The sequence below is a fragment of the Aedes aegypti genome, unplaced genomic scaffold (genome assembly GCF_002204515.2).
Source record: "Aedes aegypti strain LVP_AGWG unplaced genomic scaffold, AaegL5.0 Primary Assembly AGWG_AaegL5_hic_scaff_1759_PBJ_arrow, whole genome shotgun sequence".
Lineage (NCBI taxonomy): Eukaryota > Metazoa > Arthropoda > Insecta > Diptera > Culicidae > Aedes > Aedes aegypti.
This window is the reverse complement of record NW_018735222.1, coordinates 1-24,639: the sequence shown is the minus strand read 5'-3', so window position 1 is coordinate 24,639 and position 24,639 is coordinate 1. Positions and strand designations below refer to the sequence as shown.

Sequence of the window (24,639 nt, the reverse complement as noted above, 5' to 3'; positions counted from 1 at the left end):
AGCACTGCGATGTACCAATACCAGGGAGGTAGAAGTGGAAACATCGAAACAGCAAACAAATCGAAGGGGCGTAGCGGTGCTCTCTATTCTACGAGTATAAAAGATAAACCGCTCCGGTCGAACGGCATCAGTTTCTGTTTCCCTTTGGATCGAAAACAACGTCAAACCTATAGCGATGGCACCGAAAACCAGTGGAAAGGCCGCGAAGAAATCCGGCAAGGCCCAGAAGAACATTGTCAAGGGCGACAAGAAGAAGAAGAAGCAGCGCAGGAAGGAGAGCTATGCCATCTACATCTACAAGGTGTTGAAGCAAGTCCATCCCGACACTGGCGTTTCTTCAAAGGCTATGAGCATCATGAACAGCTTCGTCAACGACATCTTTGAACGTATTGCCGCCGAAGCCTCCCGTCTTGCTCACTACAACAAGCGCTCGACAATCACTTCCCGCGAAATTCAAACCGCCGTCCGTCTTCTGCTTCCAGGAGAATTGGCTAAGCATGCTGTTTCCGAAGGCACCAAGGCCGTCACCAAGTACACCAGCTCCAAGTAAATGACGACCGACATCGAATAATCGCAGCAAACCAAAAGGCCCTTTTCAGGGCCACTATTTCAATCATAGAAAAGAGTTAAATTCGGAAAAAATGACCCTTCGCAGCGACTGTAATACTCAATAGCTAAACCGACTGTTTCGTAATGGCGAACATCATACCACCCCATCGTAGTTTGCTTACATGATTCAATGTCAAATTGATCCCCCGACTACTTGTTACCAACCTTTGGTTGTTTCAAAATATCTACTTGGACCTCTATGCTTTGCAAAAAGCCTGACTGAACTGACAATACTTACCGAATAGTGCAATGACGCCCTAAACTCAACCTGTATGATTTGCTGCCTACTTTCAGGTATCGCACAGAGAGAAAATAATATCATTATGAGTGAAACGGTCTGCCTTCTCGTATCAGACAGCAGCAAAGCAATATATCGATCTAGCCTAGTAGCAAAAGTAACATATTCAACAAAGTGAGTGAGCATTAGCCCATTACGTTAGAATCTCAAATCACGCCAAAGTACGTGAACTTAATTTCAATCTTTTAAAATATGAACCATGGAGCTCATGCTACGCTCATGGACGGCGCCGTTTGTGCTAGTGGTGAAGGTAGGGCATTAAATTTTCCCTATTGAGGTGTCCTTGTTCTCCGTACCGGAGCGGGTTCCACCAGGCCTAACGACAGACATTATATATCAGTACTCAGATCTTCAAGGCTGACGAGCAATCAATCAGTTCTACAAATAATCAACAACTGCAGCAACTTTCGGCTGCATCCCGAAAACGATTCTTAAACCGGAAACGTATAGGTGCCGTATGTACACGTACATTGTTTGGTGCTCACGCGTTTTTCGGTTTCACATTTCGGGGATCGATTACCAAAGCTTCTTTTAATTTCTTGCTTACATGGAATTAACAGTAATGAAACCGACAGAAAGTTTAATTAACCAAACTACAACAAACGCGGCACTGACCTAACGCGTTGATTCTTATTCAGGGCTATGCATGTCCTACAGACTCGCACTGGCAGCGATGTTCTTGCGGGGTGTGCTGTCTGATATTACAGATTGTATTTTATTGTAGCGAGTTTGCAGTTATAAATTTCAACATAAACCAAAATCTTAACTAAACATTCACTATCCTGTGCAGTGCGGTGGCATCGATGGCTAAGGCAACGCATTTGTTGAAATTGGACAATCAACGGTGGGTATATCTCAAGCGGGTGAGAGTTGCTTTGTTTTTAAACGATTATGAGTTACATGACTATTTTGTTTACAGATTAAAATAAAATTGATTGATTGACATTTTTATCGAGCCCATGTTGTGGGTATGGTTTATGGAAAACCATCAAATTAACATTGTTAAAAGTTTACTTAAACCAAACCCACGAACATCGCCCGTCAGCACTGGGAATGACTTTGTTTGAGACCTGTTATGAGCCATAAGGTAACGGATTTTTCATAATATATGAATGTAAACGCAAAGAGCGACTATTGATGTTTCTAAATTCATTACCGGCAAGCATGATAGCATTGTTTCAATAGTTGCTATTAATTGTTTTATCTAGCGAAGCCACACCATATGAAGCACGAGTGCCATTACGACATGTTTACGTGGTACTTTTCTCAATGCCAGCCCAGTGTAGCGGTAATGGGCTGCTAGCGAGATTCATATACTCGCCAGACGGACATACTAAAATGTAAATATGTTTAGTGAAGAACGGAAAACTGAGTTTTAGAAAGATGTTACCAAAAAAATATACAATATTTCACGAACAGTCATTCAGTGGACGACCATGTCTGCATCCCTAACACAGACATCTCTTCCGAACACCGTACTGTTGCCAGATTTGTCTTCATTCGTTTACTCTAACGTGTAAGCATTACTATTTCTGCCTTTCAAAATGTCTGAAGTCGCCGCTGAAGCCGCTGCCGCAGCCCCTGCTGTCTCGCCAGCCAAGGCCAAGAAGCCAAGGGCCCCTAAGGGACAGGGCAAGCCAAAGAAGCCATCGACCCATCCCCCGGTGAACGATATGGTGGTTGCTGCTATCAAAACCCTGAAGGAACGGAACGGATCCTCCTTGCAGGCCATCAAGAAGTACATTGCTGCCAACTACAAATGCGATGTCGCCAAGCTTGCCCCATTCCTGAAGAAGGCGCTGAAGAATGGTGTCGAAAAGGGCAAGTTTGTCCAAACCAAGGGAACTGGTGCCTCCGGATCGTTCAAACTGAAGGCTGATGCTAAGAAGGCCGCCGGTGAAAAGAAAACGAAGAAGGCCGGTGAGAAGAAACCCAAGAAGGCTGCCGGAGAGAAGAAGAAGGCTGCCAAGAAACCAGCTGGAGAGAAGAAGGCCAAGAAGCCAGCCGGCGAAAAGAAAGCCAAGAAGCCAGCTGCAGCGAAGAAAGCCAAAGCTGCCGGTGCAAAGGCTGCCAAAAAGGCCGGAGGTGTAAAGAAGGCTGCTGCCCCGAAGCAAAAGGCCACCAAACCTTCGAAGACCGCCGCAAAGAAGCCAAAGACCCCAAAACCGAAGAAGGCTGCCCCAGCCAAGAAAGCTGCCGCAAAGAAGACCGCTGCCAAAAAGTAAAGTTAGCAACTTTCGGAAGCACCCGCAACTGTACTGTGAAACAGTATTCATTATCCAATCAGTCCTTTTCAGGACTACCAATGAAGATCATATCAAAGAGTTACTACTAAGAATATTCCTTTTACCGTACGATCGATGATTTTCTCAAGGCGAATCTCAAGGTGAAGAGCACACATCTAGACAGTCTTTCAAGCTGATACCTTGACCGATTGGTCACTCGATAATCAATCGAACAATTTGTTTTCAACTTGAATTTCTGAAATTATGCTCTTGCTTGACGATTTGAGGTGTTGCTTCGTTCGTTTTTTTTTTTCTTTTTTTTTTCAATAATGAACAACGCACTGATCTCGAACTGCAAAAGGGCCAGGCAGAGAGGTAGGTCCAGTCCCAACCAGTAGAGAAAAAAAAAATAATAAATAAATAAAAAATAAAACAAAAATACCAATCTTGGGTAAATGGTATTCAAAATTCCAAATCTTGGGTAAATGGTATTCAAAATCTACTTACATGCTAACTCCAAGGATGTACGCAGCCCATTTTTAACACAAAATAATAGCCAATTTCCTTATCGTGTATCTCGGGGGTTTTCCTTTTCGAGGTAATACAAACTGTTGCTGATGGTGTGTCTCATGCTTCTTTGCTGGAAAGCATAACTATCACTGTTCTATCCACATTGGCGGAGCTCAGCATCGCTTCCGATGGAACGGTTGCTTCTATTTTTCACTGATCACTTTATGCGTTTAAGGAAGCAGGATCCATAATTGTTTTTCGATCATTCAAACCCGTAGCCGTTAAGGCGAAGCAGGCCGTCGTTGAAATTTGTACGCGTCGTTAATGATTGTTGCTAATTCATCTCACGATTTCGAATCGAAGAAAATCAGTTGAAAAAGTATCAGCATACTTTATGCATGTTAGCGCGTACAGTGATTCTTTTTCAAGTCAATATAAACTATCACGACTGAGTTTTATCACTTTGAAATGCATGCTGAAAAGTCATCATTGTTGCCAAAACGAATGACGGGCCTTAAGAAGTTTTGCATTATAATGTGTTTTGTTTTAGAATGATATTCACAGTATAACATTCGTAATATTCCGTTTCGAATGAACGACATCCAAATGATAAGAAAAATGAACCATTCACAATGGATTTTTTTTTCTTTATTCTTTATTTCTTTATTCAGGAAAAGATAGTTTTACGCTGTTTATAAATATGAGTTTATTGTTAAATTTTATTGTGGCTGATCGACAAATGCCTAATGGTTCGATGTGTTGTTGTATGCTGGGGAGTTCCGTTTCTAATAACCAAAATTCAAAGTAAAATATACAAATAAAGGCACACTACGCATAGAGGAGTTTAATTCATTCATCGTTATTCGGTTATTAGGTCAGTGGATTCTGAAATTGGGCGAAATGGATGCGGATAATACGGGGCGTTGTTAGAGTGTGAAAAATCAAAACTGGAAGACCCAACATTGGAATAGAAGGGAAGGTTGTTCGCAATTAAAAGAGGCAAAGCATAGGCACAAATGACATAAGTTATACACATGACTGCCAAACTGTCTCAAGCGCCCACAAGTTCACTAAAAGCCGTCCCCATACTATGAGACCGAAAACACTCATATTGTCAACAACAACAGTCACCCCACAGTTATGGATAGCACTCTGATATGGATCAGAGTTGGATTAAAACGGGAATATCTCATCAAACAGAGTTGCAATTACGCAGAACACATTTTACCTACGTGAGCCATAAATCTGTGCAACATCGCAATCAATTATAAAATGCTCGATCATATTTTTTCCGACCGTATTCCCACAAACGTTGATTCATAACTGTGGGGCATTGAAACCCGTACCACAGTTATGGATCATTTATTTTAATCATGTCTTGTTCAGAAAAGTGACCCTTAGTTGATCCATAACTGTGGGGTGACTGTAGTTGCGATTGCACCTTCCGTATTTTTTTTTTTTTTTTTTTTTTATGAGCCATACTGTACGCGCGTCGATTTGCCGTTGAAAACCATACCATACCATAGATTCCGAAAGAAACGCCAAAAAGTATGCTTTCAGTAACATACCGTTCACTTACCCAGCAGATAAAGTGCTGTTGTAGTGTTTTGATCCACTACATACATGGACCCACCTCTCTCACTGATCCCCATCTTCGGGACTATCGAAATGCAGTTTTGAATGAGGAAAACCGTGTTCTTCTAGACTTTATCAGGTTTCTCAGCTGAGGTAACCGTTACAAACTTAATCATACCGCAAGGCGGGGTAACTTTGGTAGTTTTGTGGAGTATAATCTGATTATTCCTGCACACTGTAGAAAACATTTTTATCTTAAATTTTGCCGTCGAAAGTTGGCATTACCGTAAAACGGGGTAACTTTGATAGTGCGTGACCCACAACATACTGAACGAAATAACAAAGTTTCTGTCAATCAGTTAAGCAAACCGAATGCAGAAGTAAAGAGTATTAGTATGACACTTCGCGTCAAAGCTATTTTCGTTGGAATCAAGTAAATTTGAGAATTTATATGCAAATATTAAAAATTTATAAGATTTTCCCATTTTTTAAAAGCTCACAAACAATCTGTTCTACGATCACTATTCGATGAAGCCATAATGAGTTCGTCACTTGTCCTTGACAGCCTAGTTGTAGTAGAACATGAATTCGGACTCAAATCTCTTAGCGAATACCATGCTTACATGGTGCTTTGTGATTGCACAGATCACTCGAGTTAGTTTTCGCGCGTTTCCGAAGTAATTTTGCACCACAATCTGGGTGTGTTAACGATGTGGATGACGACGTTGGAAGCGGTTTGTGGGTGCTCAGTCGAAAACGGATTATCAACTGGTTTCATAGTTTTGTTTAAGATGAGTGAAATATGATGACACACATTCATTATATACAATCAATCACTGCACGGTGGTATGCGCCAGATGCTCAACAACGCATACCGAAAAAAATGAAGTTAAGCAAAACAAGCAAAAACGGAATGGTACAGTTATGCAGAATCAGCACGAACGATTGCTACCTGACAATGAAGTCCGGGTAGGAGATGCATGCACGTGAGTGGTATGAAGCTAGATGGAACTTGTGTGGATAGTTGAAGGCGTCAAAACGAACGATTTAGGTAGTAACTGTTTCTTGAGATTTCGCCGAGCTGGTTATCGTATTCGCCCTGCTAATACAGCGTAAACTTGGAAAACAGGAATAAACTTATCTGAACTCTTGAGCAACAACAAAACACACAGCCTGATGGCTACGAATGACACGGGTAGGAGATGCATGCCCAACAACAACAGTTATGCAGAATCAGCACGAACGATTGCTACCTGGCAATGAAGTCCGGGTAGGAGATGCATGCACGTGAGTGGTATGAAGCTAGATGGAACTTGTGTGGATAGTTGAAGGCGTCAAAACGAACGATTTAGGTAGTAACTGTTTCTTGAGATTTCGTCGAGCTGCTAATCGTATTCGCTCTGCTAATACAGCGTAAACTTGGAAAACAGGAATAAACTTATCTGAACTCTAGAGCAACAACAAAACACACAGCCTGATGGCTACGAATGAAACGGAGAATGTGTCGGGAGGAGGGGTTTACGAGTCGTTCATGACGGCAATCAAAAACTTGCTTGTTGGATACATAACACCGTACGATGGCAGACTGCTATTAGTAATTGAATTTTGACCTGATAACTCTTTTGGGAATGTGTTTGGTGGCCCTGAAAAGGGCCGTTTTGAGAGCGGAAATATGGATACGATTTAACCTCCGAAACCGTACAGAGTACGTCCCTGACGCTTCAGAGCGTAGACAACATCCATGGCGGTTACGGTTTTACGCTTGGCGTGTTCAGTGTAGGTAACAGCATCACGAATGACATTTTCCAGGAATACCTTCAGCACTCCACGGGTTTCCTCGTAGATAAGACCAGAGATACGCTTGACTCCACCACGACGAGCCAAACGACGGATGGCGGGCTTGGTGATACCCTGGATGTTATCACGCAAAACCTTGCGATGACGCTTAGCGCCTCCTTTTCCTAGTCCTTTGCCTCCCTTACCACGGCCAGTCATTTTGTATGTTTAGTTCGGTGTTCGACTACGGTTGTAATGAAACTGATGCCTTCCGCTGGCGGACTGCCACTTTTATACCCGCACGAGGGGTGCTTTCTTCTTGCCATTCTTGCTTTTCCTATTCTTTCGGGGCTTCTGATTGGTTGCCTGCGTCGAAACAAGCATATAAAAGTAGACGTCGAGTTTTCGACCCTCATTATTTCGCCTCGTTTCAACGCATTCGTTTGGATTGTAAAACAAACTTCACCATCATACAATGGCTCGTACCAAGCAGACTGCCCGTAAGTCTACTGGAGGAAAGGCTCCTCGCAAGCAGCTGGCTACCAAAGCCGCTCGCAAGAGCGCCCCGGCTACCGGAGGAGTCAAGAAGCCCCATCGTTATCGGCCAGGAACCGTCGCTCTGCGTGAAATCCGTCGCTATCAGAAGTCAACTGAGCTGCTGATCCGCAAGCTGCCCTTCCAGCGCCTGGTTCGTGAAATTGCTCAGGACTTCAAGACTGACCTGCGCTTCCAGAGCTCGGCTGTCATGGCCCTACAGGAAGCTAGCGAGGCCTATCTGGTCGGTCTTTTCGAAGATACCAACCTGTGCGCCATCCACGCCAAGCGTGTCACTATCATGCCCAAGGACATTCAGCTGGCTCGCCGTATCCGTGGAGAACGTGCCTAAATTTGGTCTACGTTAGTTACCATTCTAAAAAACGGCCCTTTTCAGGGCCACTACCACATTCCACAAAAGAGTTATCAGGAATTATTCCCTCGGAATAACTGACGAAGTCAACTTATTCCCATATTTTCGCTAAATCTAGACTAACTCTTGGCGCATTTCGGCTAAAATACACCATTCGACTTCCAACATCTTCGTATCTCTCGCTATCGTGAAAGAGCCAATGAATCGGTTACATTACGCTACGCCTAGCCTACGCTAGCCAATTAATCGGTTACATTACATTACGCCATTATTGTTTTTAACGGCAGGGCAGACTGAACGACGCAGGTAACGACATATGTGTTCCGTTTGTATCGAGTGCACAAGTCGGTAGGCAAAATGACAATGAAACGGCTTCAGCATCAGCCGTGATTTCTCTACCCATATTTCAAACTTCTACCCCTTTATGGCAAACGATGGAGGATGTGGTGTGTGAGGATGCTCGATATTCACCTAGAAAACTTAACTCAAAGCCCACCTTTGATAATGACAAACTAACACTGCTGGCATGTTTCCACCAGCAAAACAGCACACAATCTAGGTGGAAGTTGAGAATAACATTCCTCGTAACTTAACTCTAAGCACACCTTTGTTTATGACAAACTAATAACATTCCTGTGACTTAACTCTAAGCGCACCTTTGTTTATGACAAACTAACACTACTGGGATGTTTTTTTCCACCAGCAAAACAGCACACAATCCAGATGCAAGCAGCAGTGGTTGGTGCTAAACGAATGCGATTGGTAGCACCACCAACGACGGCGAGTGGCTGACGTGCTGTGTGCCGATAGTAGTTGGATATTATTTGCAATTGACACCTAGACGTACTTATACAATAGTTTACTTTACACCAAATACATAATTTCGAACAACTCTCTAGCGGTAGAACGAATATTGTCGTCCTGAAAAGGACGGTTTTGGTTTGATGCGCACGGTCTTCAGTCGAGCGGGAAGTAATTTAGGCCTTCTTTTCGGTTTTCTTGGGCAACAGAACAGCCTGAATGTTTGGCAACACACCACCCTGTGCAATGGTAACGCCAGACAGCAGTTTGTTCAATTCCTCATCGTTACGGATGGCCAACTGCAGATGACGGGGAATGATTCTGGTCTTCTTGTTATCACGAGCAGCGTTTCCCGCCAATTCCAGAACTTCAGCAGCCAGATATTCCATGACGGCAGCCAAGTAGACTGGAGCGCCAGCACCAACTCGCTCGGCGTAGTTGCCCTTCCTGAGCAGACGGTGGATACGACCGACCGGGAACTGCAATCCTGCCCGGTTGGAACGGGACTTTGCCTTTCCCTTAACTTTGCCTCCTTTGCCGCGGCCAGACATTATGAGATAGTAGGTTTGAGTTTAACTAACAGAGAAACGTTTACAAAGCGTACGTAAACTGTACTGATGGGGAATCGCCAGAACGAGGGTTATTTTATACATGCGCAGCACTGCGATGTACCAATACCAGGGAGGTAGAAGTGGAAACATCGAAACAGCAAACAAATCGAAGGGGCGTAGCGGTGCTCTCTATTCTACGAGTATAAAAGATAAACCGCTCCGGTCGAACGGCATCAGTTTCTGTTTCCCTTTGGATCGAAAACAACGTCAAACCTATAGCGATGGCACCGAAAACCAGTGGAAAGGCCGCGAAGAAATCCGGCAAGGCCCAGAAGAACATTGTCAAGGGCGACAAGAAGAAGAAGAAGCAGCGCAGGAAGGAGAGCTATGCCATCTACATCTACAAGGTGTTGAAGCAAGTCCATCCCGACACTGGCGTTTCTTCAAAGGCTATGAGCATCATGAACAGCTTCGTCAACGACATCTTTGAACGTATTGCCGCCGAAGCCTCCCGTCTTGCTCACTACAACAAGCGCTCGACAATCACTTCCCGCGAAATTCAAACCGCCGTCCGTCTTCTGCTTCCAGGAGAATTGGCTAAGCATGCTGTTTCCGAAGGCACCAAGGCCGTCACCAAGTACACCAGCTCCAAGTAAATGACGACCGACATCGAATAATCGCAGCAAACCAAAAGGCCCTTTTCAGGGCCACTATTTCAATCATAGAAAAGAGTTAAATTCGGAAAAAATGACCCTTCGCAGCGACTGTAATACTCAATAGCTAAACCGACTGTTTCGTAATGGCGAACATCATACCACCCCATCGTAGTTTGCTTACATGATTCAATGTCAAATTGATCCCCCGACTACTTGTTACCAACCTTTGGTTGTTTCAAAATATCTACTTGGACCTCTATGCTTTGCAAAAAGCCTGACTGAACTGACAATACTTACCGAATAGTGCAATGACGCCCTAAACTCAACCTGTATGATTTGCTGCCTACTTTCAGGTATCGCACAGAGAGAAAATAATATCATTATGAGTGAAACGGTCTGCCTTCTCGTATCAGACAGCAGCAAAGCAATATATCGATCTAGCCTAGTAGCAAAAGTAACATATTCAACAAAGTGAGTGAGCATTAGCCCATTACGTTAGAATCTCAAATCACGCCAAAGTACGTGAACTTAATTTCAATCTTTTAAAATATGAACCATGGAGCTCATGCTACGCTCATGGACGGCGCCGTTTGTGCTAGTGGTGAAGGTAGGGCATTAAATTTTCCCTATTGAGGTGTCCTTGTTCTCCGTACCGGAGCGGGTTCCACCAGGCCTAACGACAGACATTATATATCAGTACTCAGATCTTCAAGGCTGACGAGCAATCAATCAGTTCTACAAATAATCAACAACTGCAGCAACTTTCGGCTGCATCCCGAAAACGATTCTTAAACCGGAAACGTATAGGTGCCGTATGTACACGTACATTGTTTGGTGCTCACGCGTTTTTCGGTTTCACATTTCGGGGATCGATTACCAAAGCTTCTTTTAATTTCTTGCTTACATGGAATTAACAGTAATGAAACCGACAGAAAGTTTAATTAACCAAACTACAACAAACGCGGCACTGACCTAACGCGTTGATTCTTATTCAGGGCTATGCATGTCCTACAGACTCGCACTGGCAGCGATGTTCTTGCGGGGTGTGCTGTCTGATATTACAGATTGTATTTTATTGTAGCGAGTCTGCAGTTATAAATTTCAACATAAACCAAAATCTTAACTAAACATTCACTGTTGCCGACACTGGCAGCACTGGGAATTTGAATTGCGAATCGACCCACAAAGGCCCCCGGTTGGACTTAACACGCAGCGACTGACAATGACCGTGCGCAAGGCTCGATGCGTGCAAAATGTCAAGATAAGGGGAGAGTGATAATTTGCGAGTCATGTAAACAGCAGCAGTTGAACCGGAAGAAATTTGTGCTATATTATTGAATTTTTGAATATCCTATCGGGTCGATTGATTGTACTTGATTACTAGCTTGCTCTGTAAGTTGAACATATTCTCGCTGCACAATTTGAATATTGAATTATCATAGGTTTGTTTCTTAAATAGATTAGCTTAGTATCCTCAGGAGTTACCATCCTTTTGTCTGCGGTCGCAAGAGAACGATATTACAATCGTAGGTTCTAACCTATTCATATAGATATATGCTTAAGATTAAAAACATGATCCCCCCAATTTAGAAGAACTTCTCTATAAGGAAACACGTATTAAGATTGTTGGAGTAGAAATAACTAAGGAGACCAGTTGTGAGTAGCAATGAATTCGATAAAGTACACCATTTAATAAACGCTATTTCCAGCTTAAAGAACTCGGCACAGAACAACACCAGTGCAGCTTCTGTTAAGAGGTCCGAAATCTCCCAACAATAAGCTTTAAGAACTGCTTCGATCACCAAACGAGAAAGGAAGGATGCCGGAAACAGATTTGTTCGACTGCAAACTATGTCGGAGGTCGAACAACGTAGATGATATGGTCTTCTGTGCGGCGTGCCAGGAGTGGTACCACTACCAGTGCGTGGGAGTAACCTCAGCGGTGGCCAACGAAAGTTGGATGTGTGCACGATGCGCGGCTTTACCGTCGTCCACACGGATTGGCGAGCTTTACGGAAGTGATCCGCTATTCCCGGCCACTATCGTTACTGTATCGTCAGTGAAGGCCACCGAATCATCGTCGATCGTAGCTTCAACCTCTTCAGTGGTATCGCTTTGCAGCTAGCGCTGGATTACCACTGGCAGCAACTGCAGCATCTCCAATTACGTCTTCTACTGCAGCTTCTGGTCCAGTTCCGCCTGCAATCGCTGGACCATCCGGCTGGCTACCTACAACGACGACGGCTATAAGCGCTACTAACTATGGCCAATCACTGCTGACGGAATCCAGGCACGAGCGAGTCTACAATGGGTACAAGAGCATCGAGCATTCCTTGAGCGGCAAATGGAGGAGAGTCATAAGAAGGAGTTAGAGAGGAAGAAGGCCATGCTAGGGCAACTCGCGAACAATGCCATGCAAGGCGTTATAACGGAAGCGACATCGAATAACCTTAATGAGCAATCCGCTGCGGTTGGGACAGTAACGTTGGAGGCTGGCTGGGGAGAATGATCGGCGAGATGGAAAATCTGTCGCTCACACCAGCGAGCACGGAGACAAGGATGACAGCACCGTCGGTATCCGTACTCAACAACAGCTCCACACCAACAACTGTGGGTTCTGCTGACCGAAGCGTATTCGATCCATCCTTATCGTCGCTGCTTCTTGGAGTGCCTAGTATTATGTCCAGAGCTTCCACAAACTCCTTTCCATTCAGGTCAAGTACGACTACAATGCCGTCTGTTTCCTTCATATTGTTACCCGCAGCCGGTCCGAGATCCCTCTTCAACAATTCGGTGCGTTCCCAATTAGCACGATTCCTACTATGAGTCTGAAGCAACGCTAATTTGACGAACGTGGTAACTGCCTGTCCAACCGTTCCCATTCCATCGATTCCGCAGGGGCCGGTTTATGGTGGGTTGTCAGTGAATGCAAGTATTACCCAGAATGGAACCATTTCCCCATTCCTCACAAGGTTCCTTGGGTGGGCATCCTTGGGTTAACGTACCTCAAGCTCCTCAATTGCCTCAAACGTCCCCATTTTCCGTTTGTCCCAACGCAGCAACAATTGTTAGCGCGACAAGTCATGCCGAGGGATCTTCCTCTGTTTCGGGGGGATCCGGAAGATTGGCCGCTATTCTTTAGTGCCATACACTAATTCGACGGCTGCATGTGGCTACACCAATGTGGAGAATTTGGCCCGACTTCAGCGTGCGCTTCAAGGTAAGGCCTTCGAGGCAGTAAAGAGCCGTTTGCTGCTTCCGGCTTGCGTCCCACAAGTCATGTCTACTTTGTACATGCTGTACGGAAGACCGGAACTGATCATCCAAACATTACTGGAAAAGGTTCGTGATACTCCCGCTCCAAAATCAGATAGGTTGGAGACATTGATTACTTTCGGAATGGCGGTACAGAATTTATGTGACCACATCGAGGCAACGGGGCAAGTTGCGCACATGTGCAACCCCGTCTTACTGCGAGAGTTGGTCGACAAGATTCCGGCACAACAACGTTTTAAACTGGGCATTGTATAAGCAACAGTTCACGGGAGTAAGATTTACGCACATTCGCTGGCTTTATGTCTATGTTAGTGTCAGCTGCTTCGGACGTCACCGTTACATCGGATTCCAAGCAATCGCGATCGGGCCGTGGAGAGCGTGGAAAAGATAAGAATTTCCTCAATGCTCATGCCGTAAGTGAAAAGGATTCGAAACCGTTTAAGCAAAAGAGGAGTTACACAAAAACAGACGTCAAGGAAGTGTTGTGTTTGACCTGTAAACGGGCGTAACCATAAGGTGAAGGACTGTGCAACGTTCAAAAGATGGGACCCGGATACCCGCTGGGAAGGCGATTCAAGATCATCATTTGTGTCGCATTTGCCTAGGCAAACACGGACGGCGTCCTTGTAAGCTACAAGTTATTTGCGGACCTAGATGGGTGCCAGCAGCGACACCATCAGTTTACTGCACTCCAGCAGTCAGAAACTTCTACCCCCAGCTAAAGAAGGCCAAAAAGCTGTTAAGCAGAGCGATAACCTGGAGAGAGGCTTAATGCGCACCATGCTACAAAAAAATCTACACTATTTCGAATCCTTCCCGTTAAAGCTATTTTGGAAGGGGAAATCTGTAGAAACCTTTGCGTTTTTGGATGACGGATCGGAGATGACTCTAGTGGAAGAGTCGATTGCAGAACGGTTAGGCATCGATGATGGTGAACCACTCCCCCTTTGCTTAACTTGGACTAGCAATGTGACTCGCCAGGAACCAGATTCTCAACGTGTTTGTCTGGAAATTTCCGGAGAAGGCAAAAGCGAAAAGTTTTCCCTGAAGGACGCAAGAAACAGTTTCTAGCCTAAACCTTCCGAACCAAACGCTGAAGTACGGTGAACTAGCCCGACGATATACGTACCTTCGTGGTCTTCCAGTAACCAGCTATGAATCAGCCACACCTGCATTCTGATTGGCTCAAACAATGCTAGCCTGACCGCAACGCTAAGCCTGCGTGAGGGTCAACTAGGTGACCCTTTGGCCAGCAAGACTCGACTCGGTTGGTCGATATACGGGTATACGGCTGAAGGAGAAAAGGCAATGAACTTTCACGCTACATGTTTGCGAATGTCGACGAGAATGTCAAGCTGGTGAAGATCTGCACGATCTCGTCAAACAGTACTTCACGGTCGAGAGCGTCGGAGTTTCAGCGGACAAGGGGCCGGAATCGCAGGAGGACAAACGCGCCCGCCAGATTTTAGAAGAAACCACGAAAGCGCATCGCAAACAGATTCGAGATAGGACTGCTCTGGCGCCATGACCTTGTGGAATTTCCAACAGTTTTCCCATGGCAATGCGTCGTTTGGAATGCTTCGAGCGAAGGATGAAAAGGGATCCGGAGCTGCGAACAAGCGTACAGCAACAGATTAGCGAATATGTTGAAAGCAACTATATCCACGAGGTAACGCGGGATGAAATGAGTCTACAGACCCTCGAAGGGTATGGTATTTGCCGCTAGGCGCCGTGAGAAATCCGAAAAAGCCGGGCAAGACTAGGCTAGTTTGGGATGCTGCTGCCAAGGTAGGGGGGTGTGTCTTTTAACTCCATGCTGCTCAAAGGACCCGACTTGCTGACACCTTTGGCTTCAGTGCTATGCAAATTTCGGGAAAGGCCGGTAGCAGTTAGCGGAGATCTGAAGCAAATGTTTCACCAGTTCAGAATCCGCCAACAAGATGCTCACAGTCAGCGGTTCCTCTACCGGGAGCACCCATCACAACCGGTTAAAATATTCGTGATGGACGTCGGTACCTTTGGGGCCACATGCTCTCCCTGCCAAGCCCAATACATTAAAAAATCGTAACGCGAAGGAACACGAAGTAGAATTTCCCAAAGCAGCGGAAGCTATCGTGGAGAAACACTACGTCGATGATTACCTCGACAGTTTCGACACGGAAGCGGAGGCAATCAAGGTTGCTCTTGAAGTGAAGGAAGTGCACTCCAGAGGAGGATTTGAGATCCGGAATTGGCATTCCAACTCAGACGCCCTTCTGCGGACGGGTCGGGGAACCCAGGGGAATTCAACCGAAGGCCATCAGCATCGATTTGGAAAGCGAAGCGGAAAGAGTTCTAGGCCTCCTATGGTTGCCGGAGGAAGATTCTATTGCATTTGCTACTGACCTGCAACTAGAAGGTATTATACCGACAAAGCGAAACATCCTACGTTGTGTCATGAGCCTGTTCGACTCACAAGGTATCTTGTCACACGTAACGATACAAGGACGTATGATCATTCAGGACACCTGGCGCAAACAGACGCAATGGGACGACGAAGTCGTTGAAGCAGTCCGTATGCGCTGGCTTCGATGGACGGAGCTGTTTAGGAAGGTCGGTCGAATGAGACTCCACAGAGCCTACTTTCCAGGATACACTGCGACTGAGATTGGTGCAGTAGAGCTGCACGTTTTCACGGATGCGAGTGAGGAAGCATACGCATGTACGGCATACTTTCGGGTAGTTATAATGGGAAATGTGTAGTGTTACGCTGGTGATGGCCAAGGCAAAGTAGCACCTTTGAAGTCTTTATCAGTACCTCGCCTGGAGCTGATGGGAGCACTGCTGGGAGCAAGGTTAGCCAAAGCAGTGAAAGAATACCACACACTTCCAATATGCCGGCGAGTTATGTGGACAGACTCGAAGACAACGCTGGCGTGGATTCAATCACAACATCATCGCTACCGACAGTTTGTGGCTTTCCGAGTGGGAGAGATCTTGAGCAAGACAGAAGCCGCCGAATGGAGATACGTTCCCACGCAACATAATCCAGCCGATGATGCAACCAAGTGGGGAAAGGGTCCTAGCACGGATGTGATGTCCCGATGGTTCCGCGGACCCGACTTCCTCTATAAGCCAGAAATAGAGTGGCCGGAGCAAAGATCGACGCAGTCGCAGGAGACGGATGAAGAATTGAGGCCCTGCATGGTACACCAACAGAAACTATTTGAGGATATCTACAAGATCTGTAAATTTTTCGAAGTGGGAACGCTTACTTAGAACAGTCGCATACGTTCACCGTTACATTGGACAACTGCAAGCTTAAGAGGAAGAAGAGAAGCTGACCATGGGGGCATCTGCAGCAGAAAGAGTTGCAAAAGGCAGAGAATAGCCTGTGGCGCACAGTACAGTCATCAGCGTACCCAGATGAGATCGCTGCCCTAAAGCAAGGAAACGGGATCTCGAAGAAGGATATCGATAAGACTAGTCCAGTATATAAACTCTCGCCGTTCTTAGATGAGCACGGGGTCATGCGAGTAGACAGTCGTATCGGAGCAGTCCCATACGTTACGTACGACTTCAAGTTTCCGATCATCCTGCCACGAAACCATCAACTTACCAAGCTTGTCATCGACTGGTATCAATCGTCGATATCTACACGCTAATCACGCAACGGTACAAAATGAAGTTTCATCAACGCTTCCACGTCTCCAATCTTCGCTCCGCGATACGTCAAGTCACAAAGGAATGCCAGGCTTGTAAGATCGCCAAAACAGTACCAACATACCAAGGATGGCTCCTCTTCCAGAGTCACGTCTAGCAGCCAAGGAACGGCCCGTTCTCCTACGTCGGGCTGGATTATTTCGGACCTATACAGGTTCGTATAGGGCGTAGTTGTGTAAAACGATGGGTCGCGCTGTTTACGTGCCTCACTGTTAGAGCCGTGCACTTGGAGGTGGCTCATTCCCTGTCTACGGAGTCTTGCAAGATGGCAATTCGTCGGTTTGTGGCGCGTCGTGGATCACCTGTCGAAATTCGATCGGATAATGGCACCAATTTTCAGGGGGCCAGTCGTGAACTGCGAGAATCAGATTGGGGTGATTGGTCAGAAACTGGCGGAAACCTTTACAAATACGAATACACGATGGGTTTTCAACCACCCTCTGCGCCGCACTTTGGAGGTTCATGGGAACGACTTGTAAGATCCGTCAAAGTCGCACTCGGTTCACTGTGCGGTAATCGAAACCCGGACGATGAGACTTTGTTAACGGTCCTGGCGGAGGCCGAGTCTATAGTTAACTCTAGACCGTTAACCACCATCCCTCTAGAAAGCGTTAGCCAGGAGGCGCTAACGCCGAATCATTTTATCCTGCTAAGCTCGAGCGGAGTTGTGCAACCTTCAACAAAACTGGCAGAACCGACAAAAGTAACGCGGACCAACTGGAACATGGCTAGACAGCTAGTGGACCAATTTTGGCGGCGATGGATCAGTGAATATCTGCCGACTATAGCTCTAAGAAGCAAATGGTTTGGCGAAGCTGCGAAACTGAAAGTAAACGATCTTGTGCTAATCGTGGATGAAGGTCAACGTAACGGGTGGATGAGAGGTCGGGTAGTAGCTGTGATTCCGGGAGCTGATGGCCGAATTCGCCAAGCCATGGTCCAGACTACCAAAGGATTGTTCCGGCGCCCGATGACTAAGTTGGCAGTACTCCAGGTGCAAGGCCGATAGTAACACAGAAGCGGTAGGCAGACCGGAAGTGCGTTACGGGTCGGGGGATGTTGCCGACACTGGCAGCACTGGGAATTTGAATTGCGAATCGACCCACAAAGGCCCCCGGTTGGACTTAACACGCAGCGACTGACAATGACCGTGCGCAAGGCTCGATGCGTGCAAAATGTCAAGATAAGGGGAGAGTGATAATTTGCGAGTCATGTAAACAGCAGCAGTTGAACGGAAGAAATTTGTGCTATATTATTGAATTTTTGAATATCCTATCGGGTCGATTGATTGTACTTGATTACTAGCTTGCTCTGTAAGTTGAACATATTCTCGCTGCACAATTTGAATATTGAATTATCATAGGTTTGTTTCTTAAATAGATTAGCTTAGTATCCTCAGGAGTTACCATCCTTTTGTCTGCGGTCGCAAGAGAACGATATTACAATCGTAGGTTCTAACCTATTCATATAGATATATGCTTAAGATTTAAAACATGATCCCCCCAATTTAGAAGAACTTCTCTATAAGGAAACACGTATTTAAGATTGTTGGAGTAGAAATAACTAAGGAGACCAGTTGTGAGTAGCAATGAATTCGATAAAGTACACCATTTAATAAACGCTATTTCCAGCTTAAAGAACTCGGCACAGAACAACACCAGTGCAGCTTCTGTTAAGAGGTCCGAAATCTCCCAACATTCACTATCCTGTGCAGTGCGGTGGCATCGATGGCTAAGGCAACGCATTTGTTGAAATTGGACAATCAACGGTGGGTATATCTCAAGCGGGTGAGAGTTGCTTTGTTTTTAAACGATTATGAGTTACATGACTATTTTGTTTACAGATTAAAATAAAATTGATTGATTGACATTTTTATCGAGCCCATGTTGTGGGTATGGTTATGGAAAACCATCAAATTAACATTGTTAAAAGTTTACTTAAACCAAACCCACGAACATCGCCCGTCAGCACTGGGAATGACTTTGTTTGAGACTGTTATGAGCCATAAGGTAACGGATTTTTCATAATATATGAATGTAAACGCAAAGAGCGACTATTGATGTTTCTAAAATTCATTACCGGCAAGCCATGATAGCATTGTTTTCAATAGTTGCTATTAATTGTTTTATCTAGCGAAGCCACACCATATGAAGCACGAGTGCCATTACGACATGTTTACGTGGTACTTTTCTCAATGCCAGCCCAGTGTAGCGGTAAATGGGCTGCTAGCGAGATTCATATACTCGCCAGACGGACATACTAAAATGTAAATATGTTTAGTGAAGAACGGAAAACTGAGTTTTAGAAAGATGTTACCAAAAAAAAATATACAATATTTCACGAACAGTCATTCAGTGGACGACCAATGTCTGCATCCCTAACACAGACATCTCTTCCGAACACCGTACTGTTGCCAGATTTGTCTTCATTCGTTTACTCTAACGTGTAAGCATTACTATTTCTGCCTTTCAAAATGTCTGAAGTCGCCGCTGAAGCCGCTGCCGCAGCCCCTGCTGTCTCGCCAGCCAAGGCCAAGAAGCCAAGGGCCCCTAAGGGACAGGGCAAGCCAAAGAAGCCATCGACCCATCCCCCGGTGAAACGATATGGTGGTTGCTGCTATCAAAACCCTGAAGGAACGGAACGGATCCTCCTTGCAGGCCATCAAGAAGTACATTGCTGCCAACTACAAATGCGATGTCGCCAAGCTTGCCCCATTCCTGAAGAAGGCGCTGAAGAATGGTGTCGAAAAGGGCAAGTTTGTCCAAACCAAGGGAACTGGTGCCTCCGGATCGTTCAAACTGAAGGCTGATGCTAAGAAGGCCGCCGGTGAAAAGAAAACAAAGAAGGCCGGTGAGAAGAAACCCAAGAAGGCTGCCGGAGAGAAGAAGAAGGCTGCCAAGAAACCAGCTGGAGAGAAGAAGGCCAAGAAGCCAGCCGGCGAAAAGAAAGCCAAGAAGCCAGCTGCAGCGAAGAAAGCCAAAGCTGCCGGTGCAAAGGCTGCGCAAAAAGGCCGGAGGTGTAAAGAAGGCTGCTGCCCCGAAGCAAAAGGCCACCAAACCTTCGAAAGACGCCGCAAAGAAGCCAAAGACCCCAAAACCGAAGAAGGCTGCCCCAGCCAAGAAAGCTGCCGCAAAGAAGACCGCTGCCAAAAAAGTAAAGTTAGGCAACTTGTCGGAAGCACCGCAACTTGTACTGTGAACAGTATTCATTATCCCAATCAGTCCTTTTCAGGACTACCCAATGAAGATCATATCAAAGAGTTACTACTAAGAATATTCCTTTACCGGTACGATCGATGATTTTCTCAAGGCGAATCTCAAGGTGAAGAGCACACATCTAGACAGTCTTTCAAGCTGATACCTTGACCGATTGGTCACTCGATAATCAATCGAACAATTTGTTTTCAACTTTGAATTTCCTGAAATTATGCTCTTGCTTGACGATTTGAGGTGTTGCTTCGTTCGTTTTTTTTTTCTTTTTTTTTTTTCAATAATGAACAACGCACTGATCTCGAACTGCAAAAGGGCCAGGCAGAGAGGTAGGTCCAGTCCCAACCAGTAGAGAAAAAAAAATAATAAATAAATAAAAAATAAAACAAAAATACCAATCTTGGGGTAAAATGGTATTCAAAATTTCCAAATCTTGGGTAAATGGTATTCAAAATCTACTTACATGCTAACTCGCGAAGCGATGTACGCAGCCCATTTTAAAACACAAAATAATCAGCCAATTTCCTTATCGTGGGTATCCTCGGGGGTTTTCCTTTCGAGGTAATACAAACTGGTTTGCTGATGGTGTGCTCTCTATGCGTTCTTTGCTGGAAATGCATAACTCCATCACTGTCTATCCACATTGGCGGAGCTCAGCATCGTTCCGATGGACGGTTGCTTCTATTTTCACTGATCACTTTATGCGTTTAAGGAAGCAGGATCCATATTGTTTTTTCGATCATTCAAACCCCGTAGCCGTTAAGGCGAAGCAGGCCGTCGTTGAAATTTGTACGCGTCGTTAATGATTGTTGCTAATTCATCTCACGATTTCGAATCGAAGAAAATCAGTTGAAAAGTATCAGCATACTTTATGCATGTTAGCGCGTACAGTGATTCTTTTTCAAGTCAATATAAACTATCACGACTGAGTTTTATCACTTTGAAATGCATGCTGAAAGTCATCATTGTTGCCAAAACGAATGACGGGCCTTAAGAAGTTTTGCATTATAATGTGTTTTGTTTTAGAATGATATTCACAGTATAACATTCGTAATATTCCGTTTCGAATGAACGACATCCAAATGATAAGAAAAATGAACCATTCACAATGGATTTTTTTTTTCTTTATTCTTTATTTCTTTATTCAGGAAAAGATAGTTTTAACGCTGTTTATAAATATGAGTTTATTGTTAAATTTTATTGTGGCTGATCGACAAATGCCTAATGGTTCGATGTGTTGTTGTATGCTGGGGAGTTCCGTTTCTAATAACCAAAATTCAAAGTAAAATATACAAATAAAGGCACACTACGCATAGAGGAATTTAATTCATTCATCGTTATTCGGTTATTAGGTCAGTGGATTCTGAAATTGGGCGAAATGGATGCGGATAATACGGGCGTTGTTAGAGTGTGAAAAATCAAAACTGGAAGACCCAACATTGGAATAGAAGGGAAGGTTGTTCGCAATTAAAAGAGGCAAAGCATAGGCACAAATGACATAAGTTATACACATGACTGCCAAACTGTCTCAAGCGCCCACAAGTTCACTAAAAGCCGTCCCCATACTATGAGACCGAAAACACTCATATTGTCAACAACAACAGTCACCCCACAGTTATGGATAGCACTCTGATATGGATCAGAGTTGGATTAAAACGGGAATATCTCATCAAACAGAGTTGCAATTACGCAGAACACATTTTACCTACGTGAGCCATAAATCTGTGCAACATCGGCAATCAATTATAAAATGCTCGATTTTTTCCGACCGGTATTCCCACAAACGTTGATTCATAACTGTGGGGCATTGAAACCCGTTACCACAGTTATGGATCATTTATTTTTAATCATGTCTTGTTCAGAAAGTGACCCTTAGTTGATCCATAACTGTGGGGTGCTGTAGTTGCGATTGCACCTTCGTATTTTTTTTTTTTTTTTTTTTTTTTTTTTTTTTTTTTTTTTATGAGCCATACTGTACGCGCGTCGATTTGCCGTTGAAAACCATACCATACCATAGATTCCGAAAGAAAACGCCAAAAGTATGCTTTCAGTAACATACCGTTCACTTACCCCAGCAGATAAAGTGCTGTTGTAGTGTTTTGATCCCACTACATACATGGACCCACCTCTCTCACTGATCCCCATCTTCGGGACTATCGAAATGCAGTTTTGAATGAGGAAAACCGTGTTCTTCTAGACTTTATCAGGTTTCTCAGCTGAGGTAACCGTTACAAACTTAATCATACCGCAAGGCGGGGGTAACTTTGGTAGTTTTGTGGAGTATAATCTGATTATTCCTGCACACTGTAGAAACATTTTTATCTTAAATTTTGCCGTCGAAAGTTGGCATTACCGTAAAACGGGGTAACTTTGATAGTGCGTGACCCACAACATACTGAACGAAATAAACAAAGTTTCTGTCATCAGTTAAGCAAACCGAATGCAGAAGTAAAGAGTATTAGTATGACACTTCGCGTCAAAGCTATTTCGTTGGAATCAAGTAAATTTGAGAATTTATATGCAAATATTAAAAATTTATAAGATTTTCCATTTTTTAAAAGCTCACAAACAATCTGTTCTACGATCACTATTCGATGAAGCCATAATGAGTTCGTCACTTGTCCTTGACAGCCTAGTTGTAGTAGAACATGAATTCGGACTCAAATCTCTTAGCGAATACCATGCTTACATGGTGCTTTGTGATTGCACAGATCACTCGAGTTAGTTTTCGCGCGTTTCCGAAGTAATTTTGCACCACAATCTGGGTGTGTTAACGATGTGGGATGACGACGTTGGAAGCGGTTTGTGGGTGCTCAGTCGAAAACGGATTATCAACTGGTTTCATAGTTTTGTTTAAGATGAGTGAAATATGATGACACACATTCATTATATACAATCAATCACTGCACGGTGGTATGCGCCAGATGCTCAACAACGCATACCGAAAAAAATGAAGTTAAGCAAAACAAGCAAAAACGGAATGGTACAGTTATGCAGAATCAGCACGAACGATTGCTACCTGACAATGAAGTCCGGGTAGGAGATGCATGCACGTGAGTGGTATGAAGCTAGATGGAACTTGTGTGGATAGTTGAAGGCGTCAAAACGAACGATTTAGGTAGTAACTGTTTCTTGAGATTTCGTCGAGCTGCTATCGTATTCGCTCTGCTAATACAGCGTAAACTTGGGAAAACAGGAATAAACTTATCTGAACTCTAGAGCAACAACAAAACACACAGCCTGATGGCTACGAATGAACGGAGAATGTGTCGGGAGGAGGGGTTTACGAGTCGTTCATGACGGCAATCAAAAACTTGCTTGTTGGATACATAACACCGTACGATGGCAGACTGCTATTAGTAATTGAATTTTGACCTGATAACTCTTTTGGGAATGTGTTTGGTGGCCCTGAAAAGGGCCGTTTGAGAGCGGAAATATGGATACGATTTAACCTCCGAAACCGTACAGAGTACGTCCCTGACGCTTCAGAGCGTAGACAACATCCATGGCGGTTACGGTTTTACGCTTGGCGTGTTCAGTGTAGGTAACAGCATCACGAATGACATTTCCAGGAATACCTTCAGCACTCCACGGGTTTCCTCGTAGATAAGACCAGAAGAGATACGCTTGACTCCACCACGACGAGCCAAACGACGGATGGCGGGCTTGGTGATACCCTGGATGTTATCACGCAAAACCTTGCGATGACGCTTAGCGCCTCCTTTTCCTAGTCCTTTGCCTCCCTTACCACGGCCAGTCATTTTGTATGTTTAGTTCCGGTGTTCGAACTACGGTTTGTAATGAAACTGATGCCTTCCGCTGGCGGACTGCCACTTTTATACCGCACGAGGGGTGCTTTCTTCTTGCCATTCTTGCTTTTCCTATTTCTTTCGGGGCTTCTGATTGGTTGCCTGCGTCGAAACAAGCATATAAAAGTAGACGTCGAGTTTCGACCCTCATTATTTCGCCTCGTTTCAAACGCCATTCGTTTGGATTGTAAACACAAACTCACCATCATACCAATGGCTCGTACCAAGCAGCTGCCCGTAAGTCTACTGGAGGAAAGGCTCCTCGCAAGCAGCTGGCTACCAAAGCCGCTCGCAAGAGCGCCCCGGCTACCGGAGGAGTCAAGAAGCCCCATCGTTATCGGCCAGGAACCGTCGCTCTGCGTGAAATCCGTCGCTATCAGAAGTCAACTGAGCTGCTGATCCGCAAGCTGCCCTTCCAGCGCCTGGTTCGTGAAATTGCTCAGGACTTCAAGACTGACCTGCGCTTCCAGAGCTCGGCTGTCATGGCCCTATCTGGTCGGTCTTTTCGAAGATACCAACCTGTGCGCCATCCACGCCAAGCGTGTCACTATCATGCCCAAGGACATTCAGCTGGCTCGCCGTATCCGTGGAGAACGTGCCTAAATTTGGTCTACGTTAGTTACCATTCTAAAAAACGGCCCTTTTCAGGGCCACTACCACATTCCACAAAAGAGTTATCAGGAATTATTCCCTCGGAATAACTGACGAAGTCAACTTATTCCCATATTTTCGCTA

The 24,639-nt window shown here is 44.9% G+C and overlaps 7 protein-coding genes and 1 pseudogene across 7 annotated transcripts; 5 read left to right on the top strand and 3 right to left on the bottom strand.

The window, feature by feature from the left end:
* Positions 1-71: 71 nt before the first annotated feature.
* LOC110680743 (histone H2B) lies at positions 72-2,006 on the top strand. Its single transcript, XM_021856533.1, has one exon. It carries the CDS (start codon positions 176-178, stop codon positions 548-550), a length of 375 nt encoding a protein of 124 aa, XP_021712225.1. The 5' UTR covers positions 72-175; the 3' UTR covers positions 551-2,006.
* Positions 2,007-2,392: 386 nt separating this feature from the next.
* Positions 2,393-3,235, top strand: LOC110680739 (histone H1B-like). The gene has a single exon (XM_021856529.1). It carries the CDS (start codon positions 2,452-2,454, stop codon positions 3,130-3,132), a length of 681 nt encoding a protein of 226 aa, XP_021712221.1. The 5' UTR covers positions 2,393-2,451; the 3' UTR covers positions 3,133-3,235.
* A 1,856-nt stretch (positions 3,236-5,091) lies between these two features.
* Positions 5,092-7,468, bottom strand: LOC110680745 (histone H4). The gene has a single exon (XM_021856535.1). It carries the CDS (start codon positions 7,210-7,212, stop codon positions 6,901-6,903), a length of 312 nt encoding a protein of 103 aa, XP_021712227.1. The 5' UTR covers positions 7,213-7,468; the 3' UTR covers positions 5,092-6,900.
* Positions 7,223-7,932, top strand: LOC110680740 (histone H3). The gene has a single exon (XM_021856530.1). The coding sequence runs from the start codon at positions 7,469-7,471 to the stop codon at positions 7,877-7,879; it is 411 nt and encodes a 136-aa protein (XP_021712222.1). The 5' UTR covers positions 7,223-7,468; the 3' UTR covers positions 7,880-7,932.
* A 769-nt stretch (positions 7,933-8,701) lies between these two features.
* LOC5578465 (histone H2A) lies at positions 8,702-9,351 on the bottom strand. Its single transcript, XM_001656938.2, has one exon. It carries the CDS (start codon positions 9,250-9,252, stop codon positions 8,878-8,880), a length of 375 nt encoding a protein of 124 aa, XP_001656988.1. The 5' UTR covers positions 9,253-9,351; the 3' UTR covers positions 8,702-8,877.
* A 78-nt stretch (positions 9,352-9,429) lies between these two features.
* LOC110680744 (histone H2B) lies at positions 9,430-9,965 on the top strand. The gene has a single exon (XM_021856534.1). The coding sequence runs from the start codon at positions 9,534-9,536 to the stop codon at positions 9,906-9,908; it is 375 nt and encodes a 124-aa protein (XP_021712226.1). The 5' UTR covers positions 9,430-9,533; the 3' UTR covers positions 9,909-9,965.
* A 9,334-nt stretch (positions 9,966-19,299) lies between these two features.
* On the top strand, positions 19,300-20,156 carry LOC110680732 (annotated as a pseudogene).
* Positions 20,157-23,542: 3,386 nt separating this feature from the next.
* Positions 23,543-23,856, bottom strand: LOC5578474 (histone H4). The gene is made up of 2 exons (XM_021856513.1): positions 23,674-23,856; positions 23,543-23,620 (listed from the first exon to the last, which is right to left on the bottom strand). The coding sequence occupies exons 1-2, from the start codon at positions 23,854-23,856 to the stop codon at positions 23,543-23,545; spliced, it is 261 nt and encodes an 86-aa protein (XP_021712205.1).
* Positions 23,857-24,639: the final 783 nt, after the last annotated feature.